The sequence below is a fragment of the Heliangelus exortis genome, chromosome 21 (genome assembly GCF_036169615.1).
Source record: "Heliangelus exortis chromosome 21, bHelExo1.hap1, whole genome shotgun sequence".
NCBI classification, from domain to species: domain Eukaryota; kingdom Metazoa; phylum Chordata; class Aves; order Apodiformes; family Trochilidae; genus Heliangelus; species Heliangelus exortis.
In genome coordinates, this window is record NC_092442.1 from 6,362,959 (window position 1) to 6,386,709 (window position 23,751).

General features: G+C 40.5%; 2 protein-coding genes across 3 annotated transcripts in view; one reads left to right on the forward strand and one right to left on the reverse strand.

Annotated features, from left to right (window-relative positions):
* SLC46A1 (solute carrier family 46 member 1) overlaps positions 1 to 18,391 on the reverse strand; it is an 18,948-nt gene extending 557 nt beyond the window's left edge. The window contains exons 1-7 of one of the 2 annotated variants that reach the window (XM_071765641.1): positions 18,306 to 18,391; positions 13,482 to 13,622; positions 6,655 to 6,769; positions 3,705 to 3,920; positions 1,943 to 2,795; positions 1,484 to 1,567; positions 331 to 487 (exon numbers count right to left, since the gene is read on the reverse strand). In XM_071765641.1, coding sequence (XP_071621742.1) covers positions 331 to 487; positions 1,484 to 1,567; positions 1,943 to 2,795; positions 3,705 to 3,713 — 1,103 coding nt within the window. In that variant the 5' untranslated portion in view covers positions 3,714 to 3,920; positions 6,655 to 6,769; positions 13,482 to 13,622; positions 18,306 to 18,391. Of the gene's footprint in view, positions 1 to 330; positions 488 to 1,483; positions 1,568 to 1,942; positions 2,796 to 2,877; positions 3,283 to 3,704; positions 3,921 to 6,654; positions 6,770 to 13,481; positions 13,623 to 18,305 lie in introns of those variants that run through there. The other variant, XM_071765642.1, reaches the window with a different exon arrangement.
* On the forward strand, positions 5,531 to 16,994 carry SLC13A2 (solute carrier family 13 member 2). Its single transcript, XM_071765627.1, has 12 exons — positions 5,531 to 5,672; positions 8,457 to 8,585; positions 8,956 to 9,092; positions 10,173 to 10,399; positions 10,955 to 11,135; positions 11,345 to 11,467; positions 12,325 to 12,546; positions 12,653 to 12,750; positions 13,341 to 13,462; positions 13,901 to 14,062; positions 15,020 to 15,157; positions 15,940 to 16,994. The coding sequence occupies exons 1-12, from the start codon at positions 5,571 to 5,573 to the stop codon at positions 16,069 to 16,071; spliced, it is 1,773 nt and encodes a 590-aa protein (XP_071621728.1). The 5' UTR covers positions 5,531 to 5,570; the 3' UTR covers positions 16,072 to 16,994.
* Positions 18,392 to 23,751: the final 5,360 nt, after the last annotated feature.

The window sequence follows — 23,751 nt, forward strand, 5'->3', positions numbered from 1 at the left end:
GGAAAAGAGACTGCTAAGAGAGCTTCATCTCTTTCAAAAAGGACTTTCAAATTCAACTCTGATTTTGGATTCCATTCTGAGGGTGGAATGAGGCTTCGAAGCACTTTGAACATTGGCAGCTACATTACTGAGATTGCAGGCTTATCCTTAAAATTCAGGTGCCAGAAGAAATGGACCTGAGCCTCTGCTACTTGGACACTAAGCACCCTCCTGTAAGCATAACTGAAAATATGCCTTTAAAACTGTGAACCTCTATCCTATGTAAATAGTATTTTTCATATTACACTTCACAGGTCCCATGGCAAAGTTTAGAAATTTGAAGTACATTACCCAAGAATAGCTGCTGGAATAAGAAGAATTATTGCCCCAAAGAGAAATGGGAATCCCCTCATGAAGTGCAAGCTGGCAGAGTAGAGAGAGTTGAAGATTCCTGCAGATGCAAGTGAACACACCCCTTGCACACAGGCAATAGAAGCAAAGAGAGCACCTGGAAAAAGATACAGAAGACATTAACGACAAGATGGCCCTGCCTGCAAACATCATCTTCAGTGGAATTCTGTGATTCTTTCTAAAGGTTTGGCCTTTCCACCAGAAAACTGCTGTCTGCAATACCAGGTATGATAAGCAGAGATCAGGCCCACCATGCTGGCCTGGCAGGCCAAATGAGTCAAGATCAGCTTCTCTGTAGCCAGGATCACATCACTGACCTTCAGAATTTGTATCACTGGAGCTGACCTGTGATATTATCTATCAGCTGGATTGTAAATACATTAGACAGGGCTATGTAGATGGGTTTACTCACCATCACATCTTACAACTTGTTAAACATTAAACAGTCTTTTATAGATTTAGCACCATAAATCCAGCATCAAGAATGTGCCTCCTTCATAAGAAACTAACAGTGGAAAGTGACCTTCTGGTCTTAGCTACTTCCATTCCCTCCTCCCCTCTGCCTGAAGAGGCATTCCTACAGCATGGTTAACAGCAAGATCAAGATCTCCAAGCAAATTATTGGAAGAAAGGCAAATGGTCTCCTACAGGTTATCCATCATCTTTCACCATAGTCAATGATATAACCCTTTAACAACACTGGGTTTCTCCCCACTGTTACTTATCTACAGAAAGGAGTCATGGTCAGGGAAACCACGATTTTCTGCTCATTACACAGTCCAGTTTAACTGTTGCTCCTCATAAAAGTTTAAGCAACAAACATATGAACAAATTAATTATTTCTGAGCTTGAATGTGAAATTTTTCATCTTGCTTTTCTTCTCGTTCTCTTCTTGGAAATATAGCAATTCTAAATGGATTAATTACAATTATCCTGAAAAAATAAAATGTTATCTGAGGTCTGAGGATGAATTCAAGGGCACAGGAGTCCAGAGGAACCAGTGTAGTCCTAACCTCCCAAAGCAGTTTGGTTTCAGCATTCCAAGATGACAGTGTTTCATGATCTGGATTAAGCATACAGGCTAACTCCTTACCCTGTTCTGTCTCACTGACCAGCTTGGAGAGCTTGGATCTGATGACTGGAGTGGCTGCCATTGAAAGGAATAGAATCCCATAACCTGTGAGCAAGATACAAAACATTAGAGAAAGCTCAGCTGATAAAGTCTCCAAAGTCAATCTGTAGCTCTAGCCAGTTTCTGCCTGCTGCATTTAGACCCAATTCACCCTCCTGCATCTCATAATTTACTTTAATCTGTCTGCAGCACAATACAGCTTCTGGGAAACTTAATATTCTAGAAACTATATGGTTGCAGTGTTAGGCAAACTTTGCTGTCAGCAAGCAACAGTGTTGTTGGTACTCAGGCTGCTTTGTTAAAACAGAGGCAGAACTTCCTCCAAGTGTTTGAACTCCCAGAAGCACACTGCCCTTCAGCATCTTCTGGCATCTCTAAGCAACAGACCTAAGATAAGAGGATTTATTAATTCAGCATCACCTGTAAACATTAGTGCTGTTGTAGTAGCAAAGGAAATCACAACCAGTCCAGAAATATTGGAGAGCAGTCCTATCTCTGCCACCCAGGTGTCTTCAAGGCAGAGCTGAAGCAGCCGCAGCCCTCCCAGGCTGCTCAGGTACACCAGGTAGTTGGCAGCTGAGCCGTACCCAATGAGGTCAGCAGCCCAGCAAAGAGGGGAGCCCAGCTCATACAAAACATAGATGTCCTTGGCTCCAAAATGTACAGTGACAAGAAGAAAGAAAGCCAGGGAGTAAAGAGCAAGCGCCCTCCTGGAGCTCAAGTTTTCTGGGGCTGTGTACAGCCTGTAGACAGCTTTGTAATGACTGAGGGTGAACAGCTTGGCTGGTCTGGGCTGCTTCACCGATTCCTGAAGACAAAAAGCAGCATAGAGAGCGGCAGCGAGACTGGCAGACAGCACCAGCCAGAAGGGGTTGATGTACCCCTGTGCCTTGCGCCACTGTCCCCCGCCGATGCTGGCCAGCATGCCCGCGATGCCCAGGCAGGCCTCCAGGATGGCGACGCGGAAGGTACGTGAGCGTTTGTCGGTGATGTCGGCCACGTAGGCGAAGCAACTGGCCAGGATCAGGTTGTAGTCTCCCCACAGGCCGCTCAAAATGCGTCCGAGGAGAAAGTAGGCGACGTGAAGCTGAAGGTACATGACAAGAAGATAAACGGCTGCTTGCAGGGTCATACCCACTGCTGGCAAGATGAGCGCCGGCCGGCGGCCCACGCTGTCGCTCCATGGCCCGAAGAGCGTGACGGAGAAGAGCCCAGCGAAGAAGCCTCCAAGATTGATGTAGAGGTTCCAGTGGGAGACCAATGCTTCCACTTCCTGTAAGAGAAAACAAGCACCTGACACCTCCTGGTGCACCCCAGAGGCAGCAGCACCCCCATCCCCCCATGAGATCTCCCACCTTCTGCAGAGGGTCGCTGGCGCTGCCGTTCCCACAACCTGTGGTGCTACTGGAGTTGTGGCCGCTGTAGCCGTGCTCAGCCCCCAGCCGGTCCCAGAGGTACTGGGTGGCCAGCGGGCCCTGCAGCGCCACGGACAGGGTGGACAGGAAAAGGAGCGGCTCAACAGCGGGCAGGGGGAGGCAACGGCGAGCGGGGGGCTTCGTCAGCGGAGCAGCGCTGTGCTCCTCAGCCACGGGTTCGGCCATGGCTGTGGGGGAGGAGGAGCGGTGCGCTCCGCCCGGGACAGCCCCGCTGCTCGGCCCGGTCCGGCCCCGGCCCCACAGCGCTCCGCCCCGGGAGCGGGCAGCAGTCGGGGGCGGGGAGCGGAGAGGGAAGGATGTGGTTGGTTGTCTCTTTAGTAAAATAAGGAAGGATGAGCTCTGCGTGGGCGCTTCGTTAGGAACGGTAGTGGATGAGAGGGATGCTCTTGCATTCCTGCTGAATACACAGCTTGCAACACCCGTTGTTTTATTTGTTGATAATTAAAGGGATTTAAACTTAAAACCTGTTTTGTTCCTGATCTCCCCGAAATCAGGAACAAAAAGCTAGGCTTTCTGTTGGTTTGGTCTGCCTCAAAGTACAGCTCAGGAACCAAAGATCAGATTGTTCTTTAAATTGAAAGAACACAATTCAGAGTATTTGAATAAGCCGTTTATATAAACTGGAGTAATTCCAAATTAATGTAAATTACTCCTATGACACCACTGAGGGAGCGTTAGTGGGCTAATGAAGCTCTAACAAATCCTCCTGAGGACATAAACGGTTCATTTTACAGTAACACACTTACCAAGCTCATTTATGGCATCTTTGAAAGTCACAAGACTCACATAGCAGAGGGAACAATCGCTGTGGATGTTCTGCTTCTAAAGAACAAGCTTAATTCATTACCTGAGGTTCTTTTGCATTGTTATTTCCAACCCAAGACAAGACTGCAGCTGGAAGCCAACCTCTGCATTACAGAGATGTGAAAACAATGGGTTTCCTTTCGGATTTTCACTGCAACCTGAGAACATAAGAGTAGAAATAGAAAAATTCCTTTGTTATTGACTGATTTTGTCACTGCACCTTTTCAGACACTAATTCAACATTACATGGATGCAAAAATGGGGGGGAGGAGGGTGAGGGAAGGTGGAGAGTGGGGCTGTGGTGTATTATTAATTTGAAAGTTCTCATTCTTTTTGTACCAAGGGTGAAGGACTAAAGCTCAGGATTTGCAGTTATTTAATATGATGCTCTTTCTTGTGAACAATATGCATAAATGGAGCTTGCAAGAGAGCTGTGAGTTTGCAGTTCTGACAACTGAAACCTCACTGCTTTTCAATCGTAAGCACATTACGGAAAGAAAACAAGCCCTGGAAGAAAAGGGATGAGAGAGAAAAAAGGGTAGAAGCTCTTTGTGGAGCTGACATCAGATGACGTATTGTCTGTGCTTCTCTTTCTTCCTCACTGATTAAGCAAGCTAGAAATAGATCGGAGACAACTTATACCAATAAAATGGAAATGTTATTATCATTATCTGAAGTATGTGCTTGCCTAATCTACCAAATAAAGACATTAAAGTGATTTAAAAGATATTCTATTTGGAATTAAAGACTTCAATTCTGCTCCAGTGTACTTAGAGAATCAAGTAATTTACATTTTGTATTTCAGAAGTTTCTTGCAACTGGGACAAGAATTGCTAGCAATTCCCCTGTAGCAATTTTTTTTTGGTTTGTTCCCAAAATACCTTGTAAGCTTCCAAAGCTCTGCTGATCTGCAAGATCAGAAAGGTGAAACTACCAAGATATGCAAGATGATGCACTGTAGCCAAGTTTTTCCCAAAGCACTGAGATTTAATAGGCTACATCAGGAAGAGTTACCAGGTTCCCTCTCTGGCCCTAAGCCTTTCTTGCAACATACTGGGCTGCCACATGGGAGGAACAGAGTTCTGGTCAGACCTTAACATTTCCCCTATTTTTTTGTTTTAGTAGAAGAAAATAGACTTGTCACAAGACTCCTCCTTGGATGGCAGGAAGAGGGATGTCCCTGCTCTCAGGTGGTAAGGACTGTAAGTCCCTTTTTGCATGGGGACTTGATGCAGCAGCTGATGAGAGGAATTCTTCTGTACGGGATTTTGCTACCTAAAGAATTTCTCAGTGGATACAATAATGTTTTTATAATGCTTTTTGTAGATGTTTCTAACCTGTATTTGGGTATTACAGATGCAGATGTGTTTTTCAGTGCTTTACATATACCAATTTTCAACCTGTTCTGGAGGGAACCTTTTTTATTAGAGGAATAATGGTACCTATTAAAAGAAGGCACTATTAAAACCTGAAATGTTAATAGTCTTTAAACATAAAATCCAAAATTTTGTTAGTCTTTAACCAAAGTGTAGATAACTTCAGGCTGCTTTAAATAAACCTACTTGGTGTACAAGGAGTTAATTCTCTTGGATTTACCAGTTATCACAAAGATTATCTCTTTGAAGAAAGTTCTTGGTCTGACACTCTTTTGCTGTCCCCTCCCTTCTTTGTTCTCTTCCTTCTTTCTCTGATTACAGTTCCAAAAACAACACCCAACCTCCAGAGGTCAATGGTTAATATTTCTGAGTGTTTATATAGTCCCCAGCAGCAGACTTCAGGCCTTTCAGCACTGGGCTAGCTCCAGCACCATGGCTGGCTTATGGCAGATGATCCTGGCCTTCAGGAAATACCTGATCACAGTGTTTGTACTCCTTTTGTTTCTTCCTCTGCCTCTTGCTGTTCCTACTAAGGTAAGAACTTTTTAAATTGAATATGAGAGCTAAATCTCCAAATCTCTCCTAGAATACAATTTAAGGCTCAGTTTTCATCCCCCTTCTGATTTTCTAAAATATCCAGTTCATATAATCTTTTAAATTTTCCTTGTTGTTGTTGTTGCTAGATAGGAGGGGCATTTTTCTTGGTTAGATGGACAAGGCTTTCAGAAACATAAGGACAAAATAACATGTGTTTTATCTTATTTTTAGCATATTTCTCTAAGAATCTTTACAAACAACTATTTAAAATTTAACATACCAAGTCTTGGAAGACACCTTGTTTAGGACTCCTTCAGAAAAAGTTAACTATGGAAAAAACTGTAGTGGTGGGGCAGGTCTTTCTGAGACATTGATCACTTAAACACAGTCTTGTGAGCAGACAGCCTGCCAGTGTTCTCCTGCTTCTTCACTCCAGCTTATTTCTCCCTCTCCTAGCCTCTCCATGCAGACAGATGTAATCTTTGGTCTTCAGGTCTCTCGTTAAAGTCCCACCATTCATTATCACTGCTCATTAGATGTCAAGTCCTAGCTCTTTTCTCTGCTCTCTCTCTGCCTGCCTGTCCCCTGATCCCTACCCACTCCCAGTTTCTAATCTCTGTCACCAAGCTTCATTCTTCACTCCATTAACTCTCCCCTCTCTCCTGTCTTTCTGTGCAGCCTATCCCAAAGATCCTTCTTCCTCACAGCTCTTTTCCTGAGTGTTAGAGACTTTGGAGCTATTCAGGCAAAATGCAGTAACTGATCATGTGTGTCTTGCTATGCAAATAATATGGTTTAAACTATCACTTAAAAGATTACTAAGAAGGAAAACAGGAAAAGTACATTTTTTTTAGTTGACATTCTGTAGCAAAAGAGTTACTGAGGTTAAGAGATATCCAGATCAGAGAAGTTCAACGCAGTCAGAAGGACTTTTTTTTTTTTTTTTTTTTTTTAACTGAGGCCACAAGTTCAAACTTACTTGCTGGAGTCATTGTTACCATACAATAAGTCTTTGGTATTGCCCGTGGAATGATTTGGCAGTCTTGGTTCAGTTCCTCCTAAAAAATGACTCACTCTGGTTTCTATGTAGCCAGCTGCAACACAAAAAAATTAAAATGTCCTGGATTGTTCTCTTTGCAATCTGTATGAAGATATCAGATGTTAAAATTGCACATTGTGGTACTGCTAAGCAGGAAAAGCTGGTACCTCAGCATGTAGAGTTGTAAGCAGACATCTTACAGGATGGAATTTCACATTTTTTATATTCTGTTGAGCTATTCACCTGTCCAATAATGACATAGCACTGGACACAAAAGTATTGCAAATGAGAGCAAACAACGCCAGGTATTTTATCTAAAGACAGAGGAATGCCCTTACATGACAACTAACTGTGAAAAACCTTGTTCCAGCTTTTATTGAGCTTGTTCACAGCAGGCTGGAAGAGAATGGCACTGTGCATATGATATGTGTTCCATGTGTTGCTAGGGTCTCTCAAAAGGCACCCACTGACATCTCTTAACAACAAAGATAGGAGGAAAAGGATCACAAAAATAAAAAATTGCTTTCAGCACTTGATTGAATGTATAATTAAGATTTTTGCTGTTCTCATTCAAAAATAAGAATCAAAAAACAATCTTTCCATCTTTTCACTAATCTTTCTCAGTTTACTTATGCTTTGGTACTTTGACACCTGGGTTATTTTCTTTCTTCCAGACTACTCAGCTTCCCTGTTCACCCTTCCTCTTCACCAGCTCTGTAACATCCCTGCCATGTTCAGAAGTCCTGAGCATGTTTTGAAGGACCTCAACTTTGATCCTGCCTCCACTATTCTAGCTCCTCTTTAATGCTCTGTAATCTAAGCATTGCAGCTTCCATCTCTTCACTGTTTCCGCAATAAGCATCACTACATTTTCATTCCAACTCTCAAGTATATTTTAATGGACATACTTGATTATACAACCACTTTTTTCTTCCTTTGGAATTGCTGGGACACACTATTGTATGCTAGATCCAAAATGAGGAAGACACTAAACAGCACTGCTACTTTTTCTTGCTTCCTTCATCAGCCCAGACGTATAAAAATCTGTTGTGCCATGTTATTTTGAATAATTTTCATGTATGGGACTGAATTAATTATTTTTACATAAAACTTGTAGTGGTTGTCCAAAGCAGAACCAAATCAGTGTTTTTTTCAGAAAGTAGTAACATGAAATAGTGGCTCATACTATCTTCAAATAAATACGTCAAGATCAGTGGAAACTGAAACTGACCTGTGACCAGTTTTTCAGTCTTTCAAAGACCAAAAATCCAATTAAAAATGAATGTTTACAGTACAGGGAATCCAGGCTGTTGAAGTTAGTTGGGGCTCATCTGGGAAAAATGGGGAAAAACCTTGACTGGATCAGAAACTATTTCTGCAACTCAAAGACAGAAATATATTAATAAAAATTAACACCATCAGTAAAATCTAGAAGACTGTGCAGGGCCTGTCAATCCCTTATCATAAAGGGTTCAAAGTCTCCAATTTATTTCTTTTCAAAAGTTTCTTGGGTTTCCCCATTGAAGGCCCCAGTCTTTTCCTCATAGTTGTGACATGGCTGTTGAACAGTTTGTCATTTGATTAGGATCTGCAGAGGTAGGAGGATAGACGGGAGAGAAAGATAGAAAATAACCTTTTCTCAAATCCCTTTATCAGGCACTGAATATAATCATGGACTGTTGCCTTCTCAAAGCTCAAGGGAGGTGCACAGTCTGTTCTGATTGCATGTACTCTCCTGTCAGGAGGCCCGATGTGGTTATGTTATCATAGTGATGGCACTCTTCTGGTGCACGGAAGCCTTGCCGCTGGCTGTCACCGCTTTCTTACCCGTCCTGCTGTTCCCACTAATGAATATCATGGATTCAACAACAGTAAGAGATCTACTCTATACACCTTTGTTTAGGAATTTCATAAAATCATAGAATGACTAGAGTTGAAAGGGACCTTAAAGATCATCAAGAAACAATTTATTGGTCAGTATCTCTTATTCTGGGATTATTTCCACCAGAGTGTGGGTGTAAAGAAAATTGCACTGCTGCACAGGGAATCATCTCCTGGAGACAGGACTTGCATGATCCTGGAGTGAACTCTGGGTGGAGCTGCTAATCTGAACTCAAGGCCAGTTCACCCTTTAGATCCACAGTTAGTGCATGCCTATGTCTTTGGGACAAGATGCTCCCTCAGAAAGTGCCCTGTCAAGGCTTCCTGTCGCTGTTTTCTCTCCTTTGTTCCACGTTACAGGTCTGCCGGGAGTACCTGAAGGACACCAATATGCTTTTCATTGGGGGACTGCTGATGGCCATTGCTATTGAGAACTGGAACCTACACAAACGTGTTGCTCTGCAGGTCTTGCTCATTACTGGAGTCAGGCCAGCCCTGTGAGTACCAGCTGTGGAAAAGTTGTGGAATAAAGGGCTGTATGGCATCAGTTTCCATCTCAGAGCTGCCTCTGTGTGAATCTGCAAATCATATCCTACCATTGTTTTTCTCAGTCCAAGTGTGTTAGTGCCTGAGCTAACCTTGCAAATAGGGTCCTTCAATGTCCTACAGGCCTGGTGTCCCTTTTTTAAATTCCAAATAGCTTAGGTGGGGAAATAGCAACAAGACAGTCAATGTTGCAAAGGGAAGAGTGCTGCGAAGCTTGCCAAGAAGCACAGTTCTAGACAGTCAGGAAAGGCTACAGCTAAAACACAGAAAACATACTCGCTACATGTTATGCTGACTGCAAAGAGAAGAGAAAATACGAGGATGTTTGTTTTGAAAACAACAAATGCTTATCAGACTAGAACTTTAAGCTATGCAGAGGCTACATGCCCTATTTAATTTAACTCAGATCATAAGAAGAGGGAATACTGGAGGAAATTACAAAGCAATAGAATAAAAATGCATACAAGATAAAGCTCTTTTCATCTAATATATAATCTACATCTCATCTAAAGAATAATTTTGAGACAAATAACATAGTAATACTGAAACAAGGATTAAATTTTTATATAGTAAGAAGAGAATCTTAAATTATAAAGGTGGGATAAAATTACAAAAAGAGATCATCTTCCTTATGGCTTAAACTGATCACCATTTGGGATCAAATTCAGTTTGCAATTCTTCTTCAAAATATATTATAATACAGTAATATGTGTTATTGAGATGACATGTCTTCTTTGGAGGCATGTAGAATAAGCAGGATACTGACTAGATAAACTGTGTAAGAGACCAGCTCCTACTTTCCTAATCATAAGAATGTAAAAGCATAGTTCACTGTAACTGCAAAAAGAAAAAAAGATTTTAAATCTTACAGAGACATTCACAATTCAGGCAAGGGGAAGATGAAGTGTTGGCTATGAATTGCTCAGTCTTTTTCAAATCCAGCATCTGTACACAAAGCTTTGTAATATAAAAAAAAAAGAGTATTGCAGTGCGGAATTCTGACCTGACATTTTCAAACCTTTTCATTTCAGACTTCTCCTGGGTTTCATGGTTGTGACTGCCTTCCTGTCAATGTGGATAAGCAATACTGCCACTACTGCCATGATGGTCCCAATAGCACAAGCAGTGTTGGATCAGTTGCACAAATCTGAAGTGGAGTCCAGCACAGCTGGCCAAGCATCTGATAACATCAATAAAGCATTTGAGCTGCAGGAAGAGACAACTAAACCAGAGAGATTAAAAGAAGCAGAGGAAACAGGTGAGTGGGTTATGGGTGGTTTTGTCTTTGGAATCATGAAGGATGACATGATGCTTTCTTCAGTGTCAGTCCAGTTGCTAGTAAATTCTAAAAGAAGTACCCAAAGTATCTATGATGGTCTTCCATGAAACAGACAAAAACACACTAAGTTTTACTTGACTTTGCTGGTTAGAAATAGATAGAAAATACAAAGAGGTAATAACTAATCAATGAAACAACAAAGATGAGTATTTTTCTATTAGCTGAAGGCTTTACATTAGGCTTTGTATTTCCCTATATATCCATGTTTATTACTACCTACAGTGCAACTTATCATGGAATTTCTGAGGCAAAATTTCTGGACTTCTCTTCTTCAGTGTTTTTTTACAAAGACAACCAATGAAAATGGACAGAAGACCAAAGACTTAACAATGCTAACCTTGAAATAGAGAAATTTTGCTCCTCCAGCTTTGAGTCCATTGTGTCCTCGCCTTGAAATACTGAATTACTCAGGAGTAAGATCTTTTCCCATCCACCCTATCTTCTGTAACTCTTTATTCCTGTCTTGGGACCTAGGGAATAGTCATGTTCTGACAGTTGAGGAAGACAGGAAGAGAAATGAAGATCTTCTAGAAGAGAAACACAAGAAATTCAGCAAGGGAATGTCTCTCTGTATTTGCTACTCAGCCAGTATTGGAGGGATAGCAACTCTGACTGGGACAACACCAAATCTGATTCTGCAAGGACAAGTTGATGAGTAAGTCTGGTTGAACTTGGGATTAGATACCCACTGAACAGCATCATTCTGATGCTGCTGACCTCAAGCCAACACAAAGAAGGAAAATATCAAATTGGTAACTCTGTTGGGAAGTCCTTTATGGACCTCATAGTACCTCCTCTTTCCAGAATCATTAATTAGAGACAGTACAGAATTTTTGGATGCTAACAGACATCTACGTTTTACAGGCTCTTTCCTAAAAATGGCAATGTCATCAACTTCACTTCCTGGTTCTCCTTTGCCTTCCCCACCATGGTTGTGTTACTGTTTTTGGCGTGGATTTGGCTGCAGATATTGTACTTGGGCTTCAAGTAAGTACTATACTACATATACTGCACATACTGCACATACTGCATATACTACACATTGTAACACAAGTGATGGTTTTACTGATGAGCCTGTGCTTGAAACTTAAAGACAATGTCCTCACATACAAGGGAGATGAGGATAACAGCAAACTAATTAGCTGTACTGCAAGTTTTCTCCAAGGAACCCAATCAATTCCCATCTAAATATACTCTGTAGATTTAAACAGGAAGATATAACTGCATATAAAGTGTTCTGCAGCATTGCCTTATTGTTCTGAAAGATCACTGTACTTCAAAAGCAAGAAATTGATTTCTCCATATAGCTGGTCAATACCTTTGTGATGAGAGTTGCTACAGACTTAGAGGATTAGCATTGTTCCAGTTCCTGATGCTAATCACCCCATACAACCTGCTTGTGTTACCTACCTGCTTAATACTTAGCCTGTCACTTTTGTATTATCCCCAGTCTCCTTTCTCTTAAAGGGAAAGAGCTCTGTGATACTTTGATCCTTAAATTACTCTTCTAAAATTCTCTTTTGCTGTAATTTTTAAAAGTTTGGCAACTGTGATCATACAGCCTTGTCAGTCACACTAACAGTAACATTATTTTCTCACGTGTCACAGATAGCAAACCTGTTTATAGTCAGATAATGAGATTTTACAGGTAGGAAGTTTCTTGCTGATAATCTTGGCAATACACAGAACAATGGAGTTACTATCCAACACTTCTAGTTGCTGATATTATGATAATAAAAATAGATATAATTTCTATATTCATATTTAAATACATATGTAAAAGTCTGTACAACTATGAGGATATCTATAAAAATTCTCTGACATTTCTTGTCCTTTTTTCCTAGCTTTCGGAAGAATTTTGGTTGTGCTGCAAGTCCCTCTGCAAAAGCTAAGGAGCAACAGGCCTATGGTGTTATTAAGGAAGAGATCAAGAAATTGGGCTCAATGAAGTATGCAGAAATAGCAGTTTTGGTCCTCTTCATCCTACTAGTACTGCTCTGGTTTACAAGAGACCCTGGATTCATCCAAGGCTGGGCAACAGTTCTTTTCAATAAAAATAATATAAGGTAGCATCACTTCTCACTTTGAATAAAAATGAAACAGGCTAGATTTCATAACAATTAAAACAGAGATAATTTGAAACAGTTAATTTTCTGACTTTTTCTCTTGCAGCTACGTCACTGATGCAACAGTTGCCATCTTCGTTTCAGTTTTGTTGTTCATCATCCCTTCTAGCTTTTCTACCAATGATACAGACAAACTACAAACAGGTAAGTTTACTGAGGGCATTAAAAAATGAACTGCCAGAACTGGTACGTAGGAAGTTTTACATTTTAGATTTACAAAGAAAATTACAAATGTTACACAAGATTCCAAACTGCTCTTCCTGCATAGCTATAGCTGTAAGCTTTAGGCTAGGCAAGGCATATATCCCATGGAAGTTCAGTTTCTAGTAATTTAACTAAGTAGGAAATTCTTAGCCTAGCAGTGTCCCAGACACAAATATACACATAATGTAAAAGCTTTGGAAACCGGAGTCTTTAGAAAGGGAAACATGACTTAACAGAAACACACACAGTTCTGCAGATAAGCTGCCATATTTTTAACTCATTCTTACCTTTATTCTACTGTGCCTCTTGGAGTAGCTACAGATCATTTGTTAGTATTTTTGCAAGCCAAGTTTTAAAAGCTTTGTTGATGAGACTCCCATCATTTGCTTTAGGAGATAATTCCACTGTGGAATTATCTTGATGTTGCTGACAGTAGTGTTTTCTGATGTTTAGACTAAACTCACCTCCCACTAAGATCTCCTTTCTTTAGAAAACATGTACCTGGATTACAAAATCTTTTTCCATTTCAGGCAGCAAGTCAAAGATCCCAACACCTCCAGCCCTCTTGGACTGGAAAGTAGTTCACCAGAAAATGCCATGGAACATCGTGTTTCTACTGGGAGGTGGCTTTGCCTTAGCCAAAGGCAGTGAGGTAACATTCCTCTGCTTACCTGGTAATTGTGTCTTCCTGGGTGTTTTCCATCTTGCTTTCCACACGTGCTCTCCCAGAACACAAGAGGGCATGCTGGTAGCACAGAACATGCATTTCCTCACCTACAGGCAGTAGGACTTCACCATCCTTAGGAGGAATCCTGTGATTGGAACAAATCCTTATTGTTGCCTCTGCAGCTGCCATGGTAACCACCCAAGGTAGCTTGATTAACTGTGTTTCTAGAAAATTGAATGTTTAATGAAACTTCCTCAATACATTAAAGGTTCTATTAAATAAAACTTATTTGATGTGACATCACGAGGACATAATGTACCAAGGAAGATAAGGTGAAGCTGGTGTGAGAGACATAATGTGACTGTGATGGGGCTATTTATTCTCCAGCCTACTACCCTGACAGACCTCTTTCATCTGTTACAGGAATCTGGTCTGTCTGCATGGTTAGGCAGCAAACTGACTCCTCTGCAGCAAATACCTCATCCAGCTATTGTTGTCCTGATGAGTCTCCTTGTTGCCACTTTCACAGAGTGCGCCAGCAATGTGGCCACCACTACACTCTTTCTGCCTATTCTGGCTTCTATGGTAAGTTCCAGCATTTCAAAACACTCTTATAAGAATAGCTGTCAACTCTTCTCCAAGCATGCATCTGCTCAATTACAAAAACTAACTGGCTGACATAGCCAAACACTGATTTGTGTATCCAATCAGGAATATGAGCCTTAAAATATATATATGTATGTGCATGCACATATATTCATATACATTGTGCTTAGTTCAACCTTTCTAAAATCATTGCTGGTGAAAAGTAAAGGGATTAAATTCATTGGCATATTAGACTTTGCCTTCTGGCCTAAACAACCTCATGAGGTCACTGCCAGCTGTACTTGTTTTTTCCTATTTGTTCTGCATAGAGACAGCAACAACAGCAGCATTTGCTTCCCTGCAACATTCCATTACTGTTTTTCACTCCAACCACTGGCCTCCAGAAGGCTCTGAAGGTGATAGCATTAGTCAAGCTCTGCAACCTACTTCAGATTCTTGTATATCCACAGGAGGTTCCTGTTATGGGGTAGATGTAGTTCTGCAGTATGAAAAGCTGGTTCCAGACAGAAACTAGGATAAGCCCACCACAATCTTTTACACAGGACAGACTCCACCTAACTTCTGAAGTGTTCTACTCACCTTCAGAGTTTGGGGTAACATGTTTACCCTGATAATTTAATTTTGTTCTTAACCAGTTTGAAGCCACTTTACAGTTTTTTTCTGGTTCTAGAGGTGAATACAACCATTATTATTAACTTAAACTGCAGCAGTCATATTCCACAATTGGGAGCAAAAAACACTGATCACAATATCAGTTCTTGTGCTTGCTGCATAAAGACATTGACTAGAAGTTTCTAAAGCAGAACCAAACTATGAGTGGTTGCAGTGAAGGAGTGAGGTTTCTGACAGGGACCAATACAATCAGTCTTCTGCTAAAAGATTTCTGTGCATATTTGTGTATTGAAACCACCATCTTTGTGCTCCCTTCTTGAACAGGCTGAAGCAATTTGCCTCAATCCACTCTATGTCATGCTGCCCTGTACACTTTCTGCATCGTTGGCATTCATGCTCCCAGTGGCCACTCCTCCTAACGCCATTGTCTTCTCATCTGGGCAACTCCGGGTGATAGATATGGTAAGAAAAACCCCATCCTTTTCAGAATTTTCATCACTAGTCTCGCTCTTTCCTTTTTCTAATATTGGTTCTTCTTGAAATAGTGTTGGAAAATGTACTGCACTCAGTTAAAGTTAAATGAAAAAAACCAGCGTATATGTGTGTATTAATAAAGGGTCACACTGACTAGAATATACACAAAACCTCATAGAGATCTTATTGAGCTTCTGAAAACACCCAAGGGCTCTTGAAGATGTTCCAAAAAGGGTTTGCTGTCAATGAGAAATGGTATGGTTTAACTGTTCCAAAAGCCCAAGTCTAGGACTGACATCCCTATGATCTATCATCTGGACAGTCCTTCTGCAGGAGCTAAGGGAAGGCCTAGCACATCGACCTGGGCTGCCCTGATGCCCTTTTTGTGTTGAGGAAAGAGGCACAAGGATGCCACGTCTGTTGATAGCTTTCCTAAGTTATAATTGATCCAAAAAGAAATCCAAAGCAACATTAGTAGCATATGCCAGGTTAGAAGAGAAAGTCCTACATAAGTGGACGAAAAAGATTTCAGGACTTCTACTTTAAGATTTTTATCCAATGGAAACTCATTTTCTGCTAATAAAAATTACACCTATGAAGAAAACCAGCTTAAATGCAATTTGATCTAGTTCTGATGGCATTGCAAAAAAAAAAAAAAAAAAAAAAAAAAGAGGCCTACAGGGACAATCCAACCATACGAACAATCCTCAGCAGCAGGGAAGTAAAAAAGTACTGAGTTCAACAACAATCCTTCTCTTCTGTAATTCTAGGCCAAAGCTGGGTTTGTGCTCAACATCCTCGGAGTTCTGACAATAACTCTAGCCATCCACACCTGGCCTTCACCTGTATTCGAACTGCAAACTTTCCCATCTTGGGCAAACAGGACAGGTATATGCCTGTAACATGGAGAGGCAAGGGAAGCAACAACTGTTTCTGTTGGAACTGCAGTGAGAGCAAGACTGACATCCCCACCAGCTTTGTTGAGGCAGTGGTTAAAAGACAGGCTTGTTCTGTGAAGAGGACAAGTCATCTACAAACAAAACCATTCAGTTGATAACAGCAATAAAATTGCCTAACAGTGCTATTTAGCGGGCAATTTTGTTATCCCAGCAGTAAGATGCCTCTTTGGCCTTTTGGCTGTTTCAGATATCTTTAGATTTTCTGTCTCAGCAGGGGTGGGTTTTTCCCCAAGTGATATCTACGTCGCTTTTCAGCTCCATGCATAAAGTTTGAAATCTGCAGTGAGACAGGAGAAGTGTGTATGTAAAAGGACTTTATGTACCTGATTTCATGCATATCTCTGTGTATGGTCACAACTAATACAAGTATTCACTTGTATGAGGATACAGGCTGCTGTGTATCTGTTCAAAATGTATGTGGTTGTTACATACTCTGTGGGCATTCACAGAAAGACATAGGCTGTATCATCACAGACAAAGCACATACTGTCAGCTCCTCCTGTTACTTTGAAACATATTTATTTGCAGTCCACTTGTTATGAATGTAAAAGAATTTTTTCCTAGAATATCTGCCCTATTGTTATTTATGTAAGATCACATTCTGCAATGTCATGATAAAGGGGTAACATTCTCTTGAGAAGGGGAGAATCCTTGTGTCCAAAAATGTATGATTGAATTAAAGATATTTTTTATGTACCACCTGTGTTGTGGAGACTTCCTTCTGCTATATTGTGCTGCTTCTAACCTCTGTTTTTGATGTATCAACTGCTTGTCTGTGTCCTTCCTTAAAATATCTTTAAATAATCAGTTAGGTGAGTAAAATTGATTCTCTCTTATCATTAAAGTAGTGATTACTACGTTATTAAGAGTCCAGTTTTCTCAGACTCTCAAAGCCAAGATCTGCCTTTTCAAGACCCCCCTAATACAGTTAAATATTTAATCCCTATTCTGCTGGAACTGACTTTCAGTAGCACATAAACTCCTAATGAACCAACTGACAAAGATACTGAAATATCCAAAGATGCTTTGCCAAAACAAGCACTTAAAACTATAAATGATGTTGGGTTCAGACAGGTCAGTTATACAATAAGTGCCTCTGAACTTTGCACCAAATGCTTTGTCCTGTTGTTGCCTGTCTAGGTTTTGCACAAAGTCTATTGCATTTCTGAAATCCTGCTTGAACCATACTGGTTCAATGAGAGTGCACATAAGTGAATTTCACTCTAAAATAGCACATGTGCTCTTCAAGATCTTTCTTATTTCTTTCTATGTCCTAATTATTGGGAGACAGGAACAAAGTGCAGAGTACATTTGTTTTATAAAATGTTAGAATTCACTGACCTGCAGTAGTTTCTTTCTAGTTCCAAGTGTCAAGACAACTCCTGCATCTGCTGATTCCCTTTGCTCTGGCAGCTTCATTGGCCTGACAAGCACAGCTGCTCTGGAAAATCACTGTCCCAGAAAAAACAGTGTGGTATGAACCCTGCAATGGCTTTGAAAGCTGGTGTTTTAATTTGATATGTAGCAGGGATCCAGTAGAATATCCATGGCACAAGGAAGAAGGACATTTATTCTGTTTTGCTTATGAGCTCCTGGGTAATTGATTTCAATCACATAATTACTGGCTCAGGTCACTCCTAAACCACTCACCTTCTTTCCCTTTGCATTTCCCTCTATCAAATAATATCCAAATCCATCTAAATATTTTCATTACCCTGCTCACCCTGTGCCTCAGTGCCTAACAAAATTACAAACTCCAGCAGATGATTTGCTGCAAACCTCTCCCTTCTTCGCTCTTTGCAGCATCAGGGCAGTGTGCATACCTTTGTTTGCTTTTTGTTTTCTTTGAAATACTTGCACATAGTTTACATGTCCTTCTAAACTACTGCTTAGCTAAGCAGGAAATGTTGAATTCTTCTAACATTTCCCATCAGCCTCTCCTTCCAGCCCTTTAAAACTGTGTTACGATTCTTTGAAGTCCTTCCTATTAGTCTACATTATTCAGAGGCTGTGGTGTGCCTAAGTACACGCAGGAGCACAGGTGCAATCTTTATGGCAATCTCAAGAAGAAAGAAGAGAGACATTAAGCAGCACCGAGTGTCAAGAGTGCCAGTGCAACAATGTTGGGTGTTCCATGTTCATTAACATGTGTGAGTACACAAAGCTTAGAGACATACCAGAAAATAGCTGCAGTGAATGTTGATCAAGGGGTATACAACTGCCCAGCTTCCAGAAGATGACAGATGAAAAGCTCACAATAAAACTGGGACATAAAGAGAACGGAAAATTTCATTAATAGTTTCCACCTTGAAGTGATGGTAGTAGCAAGTGAGCACTGGACAGCTTATTGCCTTGGGTGTGTCTGAGCACAGGACTGGTTGAGGTACAGCTAAATATAGTGTGCTTGTGCAAAAACCAGTAACAGTATTAAAAATGTTCATAATTTTCTAAGCAAAGCAGGCAGAAAGTGTTTCTAAGCCCCATTATTACACAGATCACCTTTGAAGGGTGTTCCCCCATTATGTTTCCAGATATTGCCCTCAAGGAGTGGCACTATTTCCCATTGTGTGATCACATTTCACAATCCTCTGTGAAACTGCCAGCTCAGCACCTGCTGTAGTTAGGTGTGATTTCCAATGCAGCTCTTCATTTCAGAGTTGACACCAAGTTTGTTTTACATAAGAGTTGTAAGTGATAAATTTGTTAATGAGAAGGGGACGTCTGCCCTCTTGCCTGCCTTCTCTAAAAAGCAAGTGCTCTACAAAACCACAAAATACAGGTTTCCCACAGTGGATGCCAGTGAGTAAGTGGGTGACTCGCAGTCACCTCCTCCATTTTCCCTGGAGTTATGGTGCTGTCTTGCCTTGCCTTGCCCAGGCACACGCACACACACACACACACACACACACACACACACACGTTTTACAGACACATACATGTACACTGTAAAGAATATGAAGGATTTATCCTGGCAAACATCTACAATTCTACAACACATGACTACACCAAACACCAGACGAATTTTAAGCAGGCTAATGAAATGATAAAAATAGGTTACATTTGAGCAAGGCATTTCATCATAAGCATCTTGACAGAAATTTGTAAAGTGACATGAAAGTGATGCAAGGGTCACTTCATCAACCACTGAGATCATAAACAAACTTAACAGAACACAGGATAATTGTAAAGCCAACACAGGGTAAAGCCAGGATGTCTTTTTAATCCTCAGGTTGGTTTGGAGAAACCAAAAATTTGCTCCCAGTCACTTAAAAGCTATTAAAAGTAACTTTCAAGGAAGCCTTGTTGTGTAGCACTGAAACCTTGGAATATATCTAGATGTTATAATTTAATTCCTGAGCTTTCATTTATAAAAAAGTAAACTAACAAAACCAAACCTACCCCCCCAAAAAACAAAAAACAAACAGAAAAAAACAACCAAACAGAAAACCAGCAACAATCCTTCCCCCCAAAAAACCCTAAAACAAAACAACCCACTTTGAAGGAATCTTAATCATATAATTGACAAAAAAATCACTCCCCAAAATATGAAAAATATTTTCAGAATACACCAACAGGAACATGAAGGTCCTGTGTTTTATCCAACAATCATCAGCATGTATGTAAATATGTAAATATGGACCTTTCTCCAGAAGCTGTAAGAGCAGTTCCACTCTCACCCCTGGAGGTAATTCCTCCCTCAGATAACGATGGCATGTTGGCAGTTCTGTGCAGCTTAGTCCAAAACTCCAGCTCTCACCATTGGGCATATATGCTCTAGGAACACAATTCTTTGTTCTCAATTAGCACATTGCTTTTGGTGTTTGCAAAGTCAGAAGCAGAGCTTTGAATTTCTGCAATGATGAACAGCCAAAGAAAAAAGACAAAATTGAAAATCAAGGACACAGGAAATACAGAAATCTCAGCCATCAAGGAATTTTGCAACCCTCACTTTTTTCCCAACACACAACCAATAAAACTGTTTACAACTTGATTCACTGAACTTTATGATTTGAGTTAGCAATGACCAAGGAGCTAAAGTCTGGAAATGAAGTGGTTTGAATGTACTAATCACCTGCTGTCCAAAATAACAACTGCTTAATAGAACTTAATCACTACTGTCAATGCTGTGTATTTTCTCCCATTAAAGAAACATTTAATATTATTTATCCTTTAATCATAGTAACAGACCGAAAACGTCAAGTTGCTATTAAGGACGTACAGATGCTCTTGCAACGTGCCATCTAGTGGCTGCAGCACCATACCCAAAATTTTCAAACCCAGGCCAGGCACATAGCCTGGTGTTGATCTTCTTTGGAAAACATCCTTAAACAGCTAAGAGGAAAGTAATGGAACAGGAGGAACACTTTTCAAAGGTAGTGCATGGCAGCATAGCTGCAAAACTAGATGTATATTAATCAACCCAGTTAAATAAAACTGCATTGAAATTGTCAAAAAGGAAAAAACAAACCACAAACCGACTTGAAAATAGAGAAGCGACAGAATTCACAGCTTCAACCCATATGCATTGTCATGCAGTATTTAAATCAGACCAGATGCATCTGCTTCAAGGCTCAGACCTTGCAGGTCTGCATAAGGTATCCCTCATGATAAAGCACCAGTCATGACTACTTCTAGATGGCACTGTATACAAGAAACAGTAATAATAAACATGATCAACTAAAACATCAAAACTTTACTGTGCTTCAAGTTTACATTATTCAAGCTGACTTCAGATTAGTATTAAGGTTCTTTTTACCAGCGTAGCTGCATGGCAGGAATTTCCTCATTTCCCTTGGTCCCTGTTCCAGTCGATGAGCAGCAGTGCAAGTTCAAGTTTTCCCAGTACCTGCCACAGGGACCTAGGGCTTTCCATTCTTTGGAAGGGAATGGGAGTCCTAGAACACAAAATTTCATGAGTTCTGCTGATTACAGAGCTTTTAAATTCTTTCTGTAAAGCAAAAGGAAAAGTGGTCAGAGTTGGGCTTGAAACTGATGTCCATATTAATATGGAATTGCACAGTGTTAGAGGAGCAAGTTGTGAGCAGAAGGGGAACACGGTCTCAGCACAGTTACCCATGATGGCACCAGTTTTCCTGGTTGCCTATCAAGGGGATCTTAGAGAACAGTGGTTATTCTGGAGAAGTTGCAGTGATTGTAAAGGCAAGGCCCCATTTCCCTTTTGCTGTAGGACTATCCTGATGAGACTTGCCAGAAAATTCAAAAGGATCCGATTTATTTTTAAGATGTCTGTCACCTGAAGGGAGTTTGAATTTTCCTTCTTATTCTTACCTCTGGCAATATCATTCCTGCAATTGAAACATGCAATCATAAATCATTTGTCTGCCTTGCAGATAACACAGTTGTACAATGCAAGCTTCCTCACACCTGTGTTTTTTCTTTTCTCCTTAGACCTAAGCAAGCGGTGTTGTGGTATCAAGAGCTACAACAGGTACTGAAGAAACAGGACAGTCTCAGAAGACAATCTGAAATAATCTTTGACATTCCTTTAGTGTTACATCTTTAAGCAGGCTCCAGAGAAAAGAGTCACATCAGCAGAATTTGTTGAGATGACTTTCAGAGACTGGAGTGCTCAGTGTAACTTGCAAGCTTAAGGATGAAGACAGAACAGTTTTCCCTCTAATTAGTGGTGAAAGCCAATGATCACAGCTGGCACTGCAGTTCTTCTGAAGAGTCACAACAGAAAGATCTGTGAATAGCCCAGAAAAAACAAACACTTCCATCCTCATACATTGTCTCTTAAATTAAGATCCTCTCACAGTTCGTAGAAAGCATGGCATACAAAAAGACAAAAATCAATTTCAATTTCTGTAATATATTCAGAAAAGACTGAAGTGCAGCTGCCTGGGAGGAGGTTTTATCTGCCATCCTGGCTCCAGAAACAAGTCCTCCCCAGTGTACATGGGGTGTGTGAAAGTGCAGGAGTTCATTTTGGCAGAGGCACTAGAAGAAAAAAAAAAACCAAACAAAAAAACACCAAACATGCAGCTTACTAGCCTAGAAGAAAAATCTTTGGTCTGTTTACACTGTAACCACATACCTGTATCTCAGAAATATGAGACAATTGATGGGGAAAGGGGAGGGAACTGACATCTTTAGTTTCCTCAGCACCAGGTGCAGTCAAGTATGTAATATCCTTCTAGCCACTATTTTGAACCTGTGCCACTTTTGGCCTACTGTACCTGCTGAACAGCCCCTGCAGGGAATGACTCCAAAACATGCCCATGCTCTCTGCTCCAGCAAGATCAGTTCTTACCTGGAGCCCTGGCAGGTGCATACATAAGTCAGCCAAATCCTGAAACCATTCTAGCACAGCTGCAGTTTCTTCAAGTCACAGAAAGATTAAAACATAAAATCTTATACTAAATGATCATATCTATTAATTTTCCTACTACTATTAATATCTATTAATTTTCACTCCTTCACTCTCTGTTTGCTGCCAGTTAATATTCTGTATTTACAGGACATTATTTTTTCTCTTTAGTAATAGTGTGACATGAAATCATTCAGTACTTACTGGAACAGAACGAGCAATGTGAAACTGTTCAAAAGTGTTTTGCCATACAATCCATGACAAAGCAAGAGGCATGCCATGCTTTATCAACTGTTCTGCACAGATAGTGATGGGTGGAACTGGACTGTGCTGCTCCAAAGGGTTAGTATGGTATTGCATTAGCCCATACCCAATTGCATATAGTATTTGTCATAGTTTTTTCTTATTTATGACTGTGTGGAACCTTGCAAACTGGGGGAAGCAAATTGTGTTCAGAAACTTCAATCTTCATTGGGAATTTGGTATTCTTAGGTGGCGATTAACATCAACTCCCAGTAAGAGTTTCTAAATATGATTAGTCTTTAATTTACACAACAAGTAGAGTAATAAAGATTAGAGGAAAGAGCTTGAGAGGGAGGGAGATACCTTCGTATCTCACTTAAGCTGCTAACACACACTCTAATTACACTTGGTCTCACAAGAAAATTTTTTAAGAGTCAGTATGTTTCTGCTTAAGATTTAAAAATAGGCGGGTGCTGTGTACATTGTGTTAGTGCAAAGAATTATCAAGCAAGTATTACAGCAGAATGCCTGCTTTTCCTTTAAATCTTACTCAGGATATTTTTTGTCATGAAAGAAGTACCTGCATCTTTGGCAGCTGTAAAAATATCATGCATGGCACCACCTGCCAGACTAATAACAATAATTAGAAATGTAATAAACTGTTCATTGGCAAGGTAACAAATTGTCTTATCCTTTGAAAGTCACATTGGCCTGAGGCAATTCCTCACAGACATTTGCCACTGATGTCACAAGAGCCTGAGTGAAAAGCACACTGTGCAGAAAAGCAGGAGAGAGGGATAAAAAAAAAAAAAAAGAATAAAAAAGCCACAACATTGGCAAAGAGACATTCAAGCAATGTAGAGTAGCTGTGGTGGATTCTCATTTTACTGAACAAAGCATTAAAACTAAGGACTTACAAAGTGCTGACAGTGAAGGTGAACCAATCCCACTGCTTCCTCACAGACCAGAGTGGAGCTTCACATGAACTTGTAATACTTGCTTAAGAAGATTAAACCTTTTTAACTGAATTTAGAATTAAAGCTTCAGTT

Bases quoted from the DNA above. Each gene is read 5' to 3' on its own strand.
- SLC13A2 (XM_071765627.1), top strand. From the start codon at position 5,571: ATGGCTGGCTTATGGCAGATGATCCTGGCCTTCAGGAAATACCTGATC. The intron at 12,751-13,340 runs GTAAGTTTACTG...TTTCCATTTCAG, and splicing joins TACAGACAAACTACAAACAG to GCAGCAAGTCAAAGATCCCA. The intron at 14,063-15,019 runs GTAAGTTCCAGC...CTTCTTGAACAG, and splicing joins TGCCTATTCTGGCTTCTATG to GCTGAAGCAATTTGCCTCAA.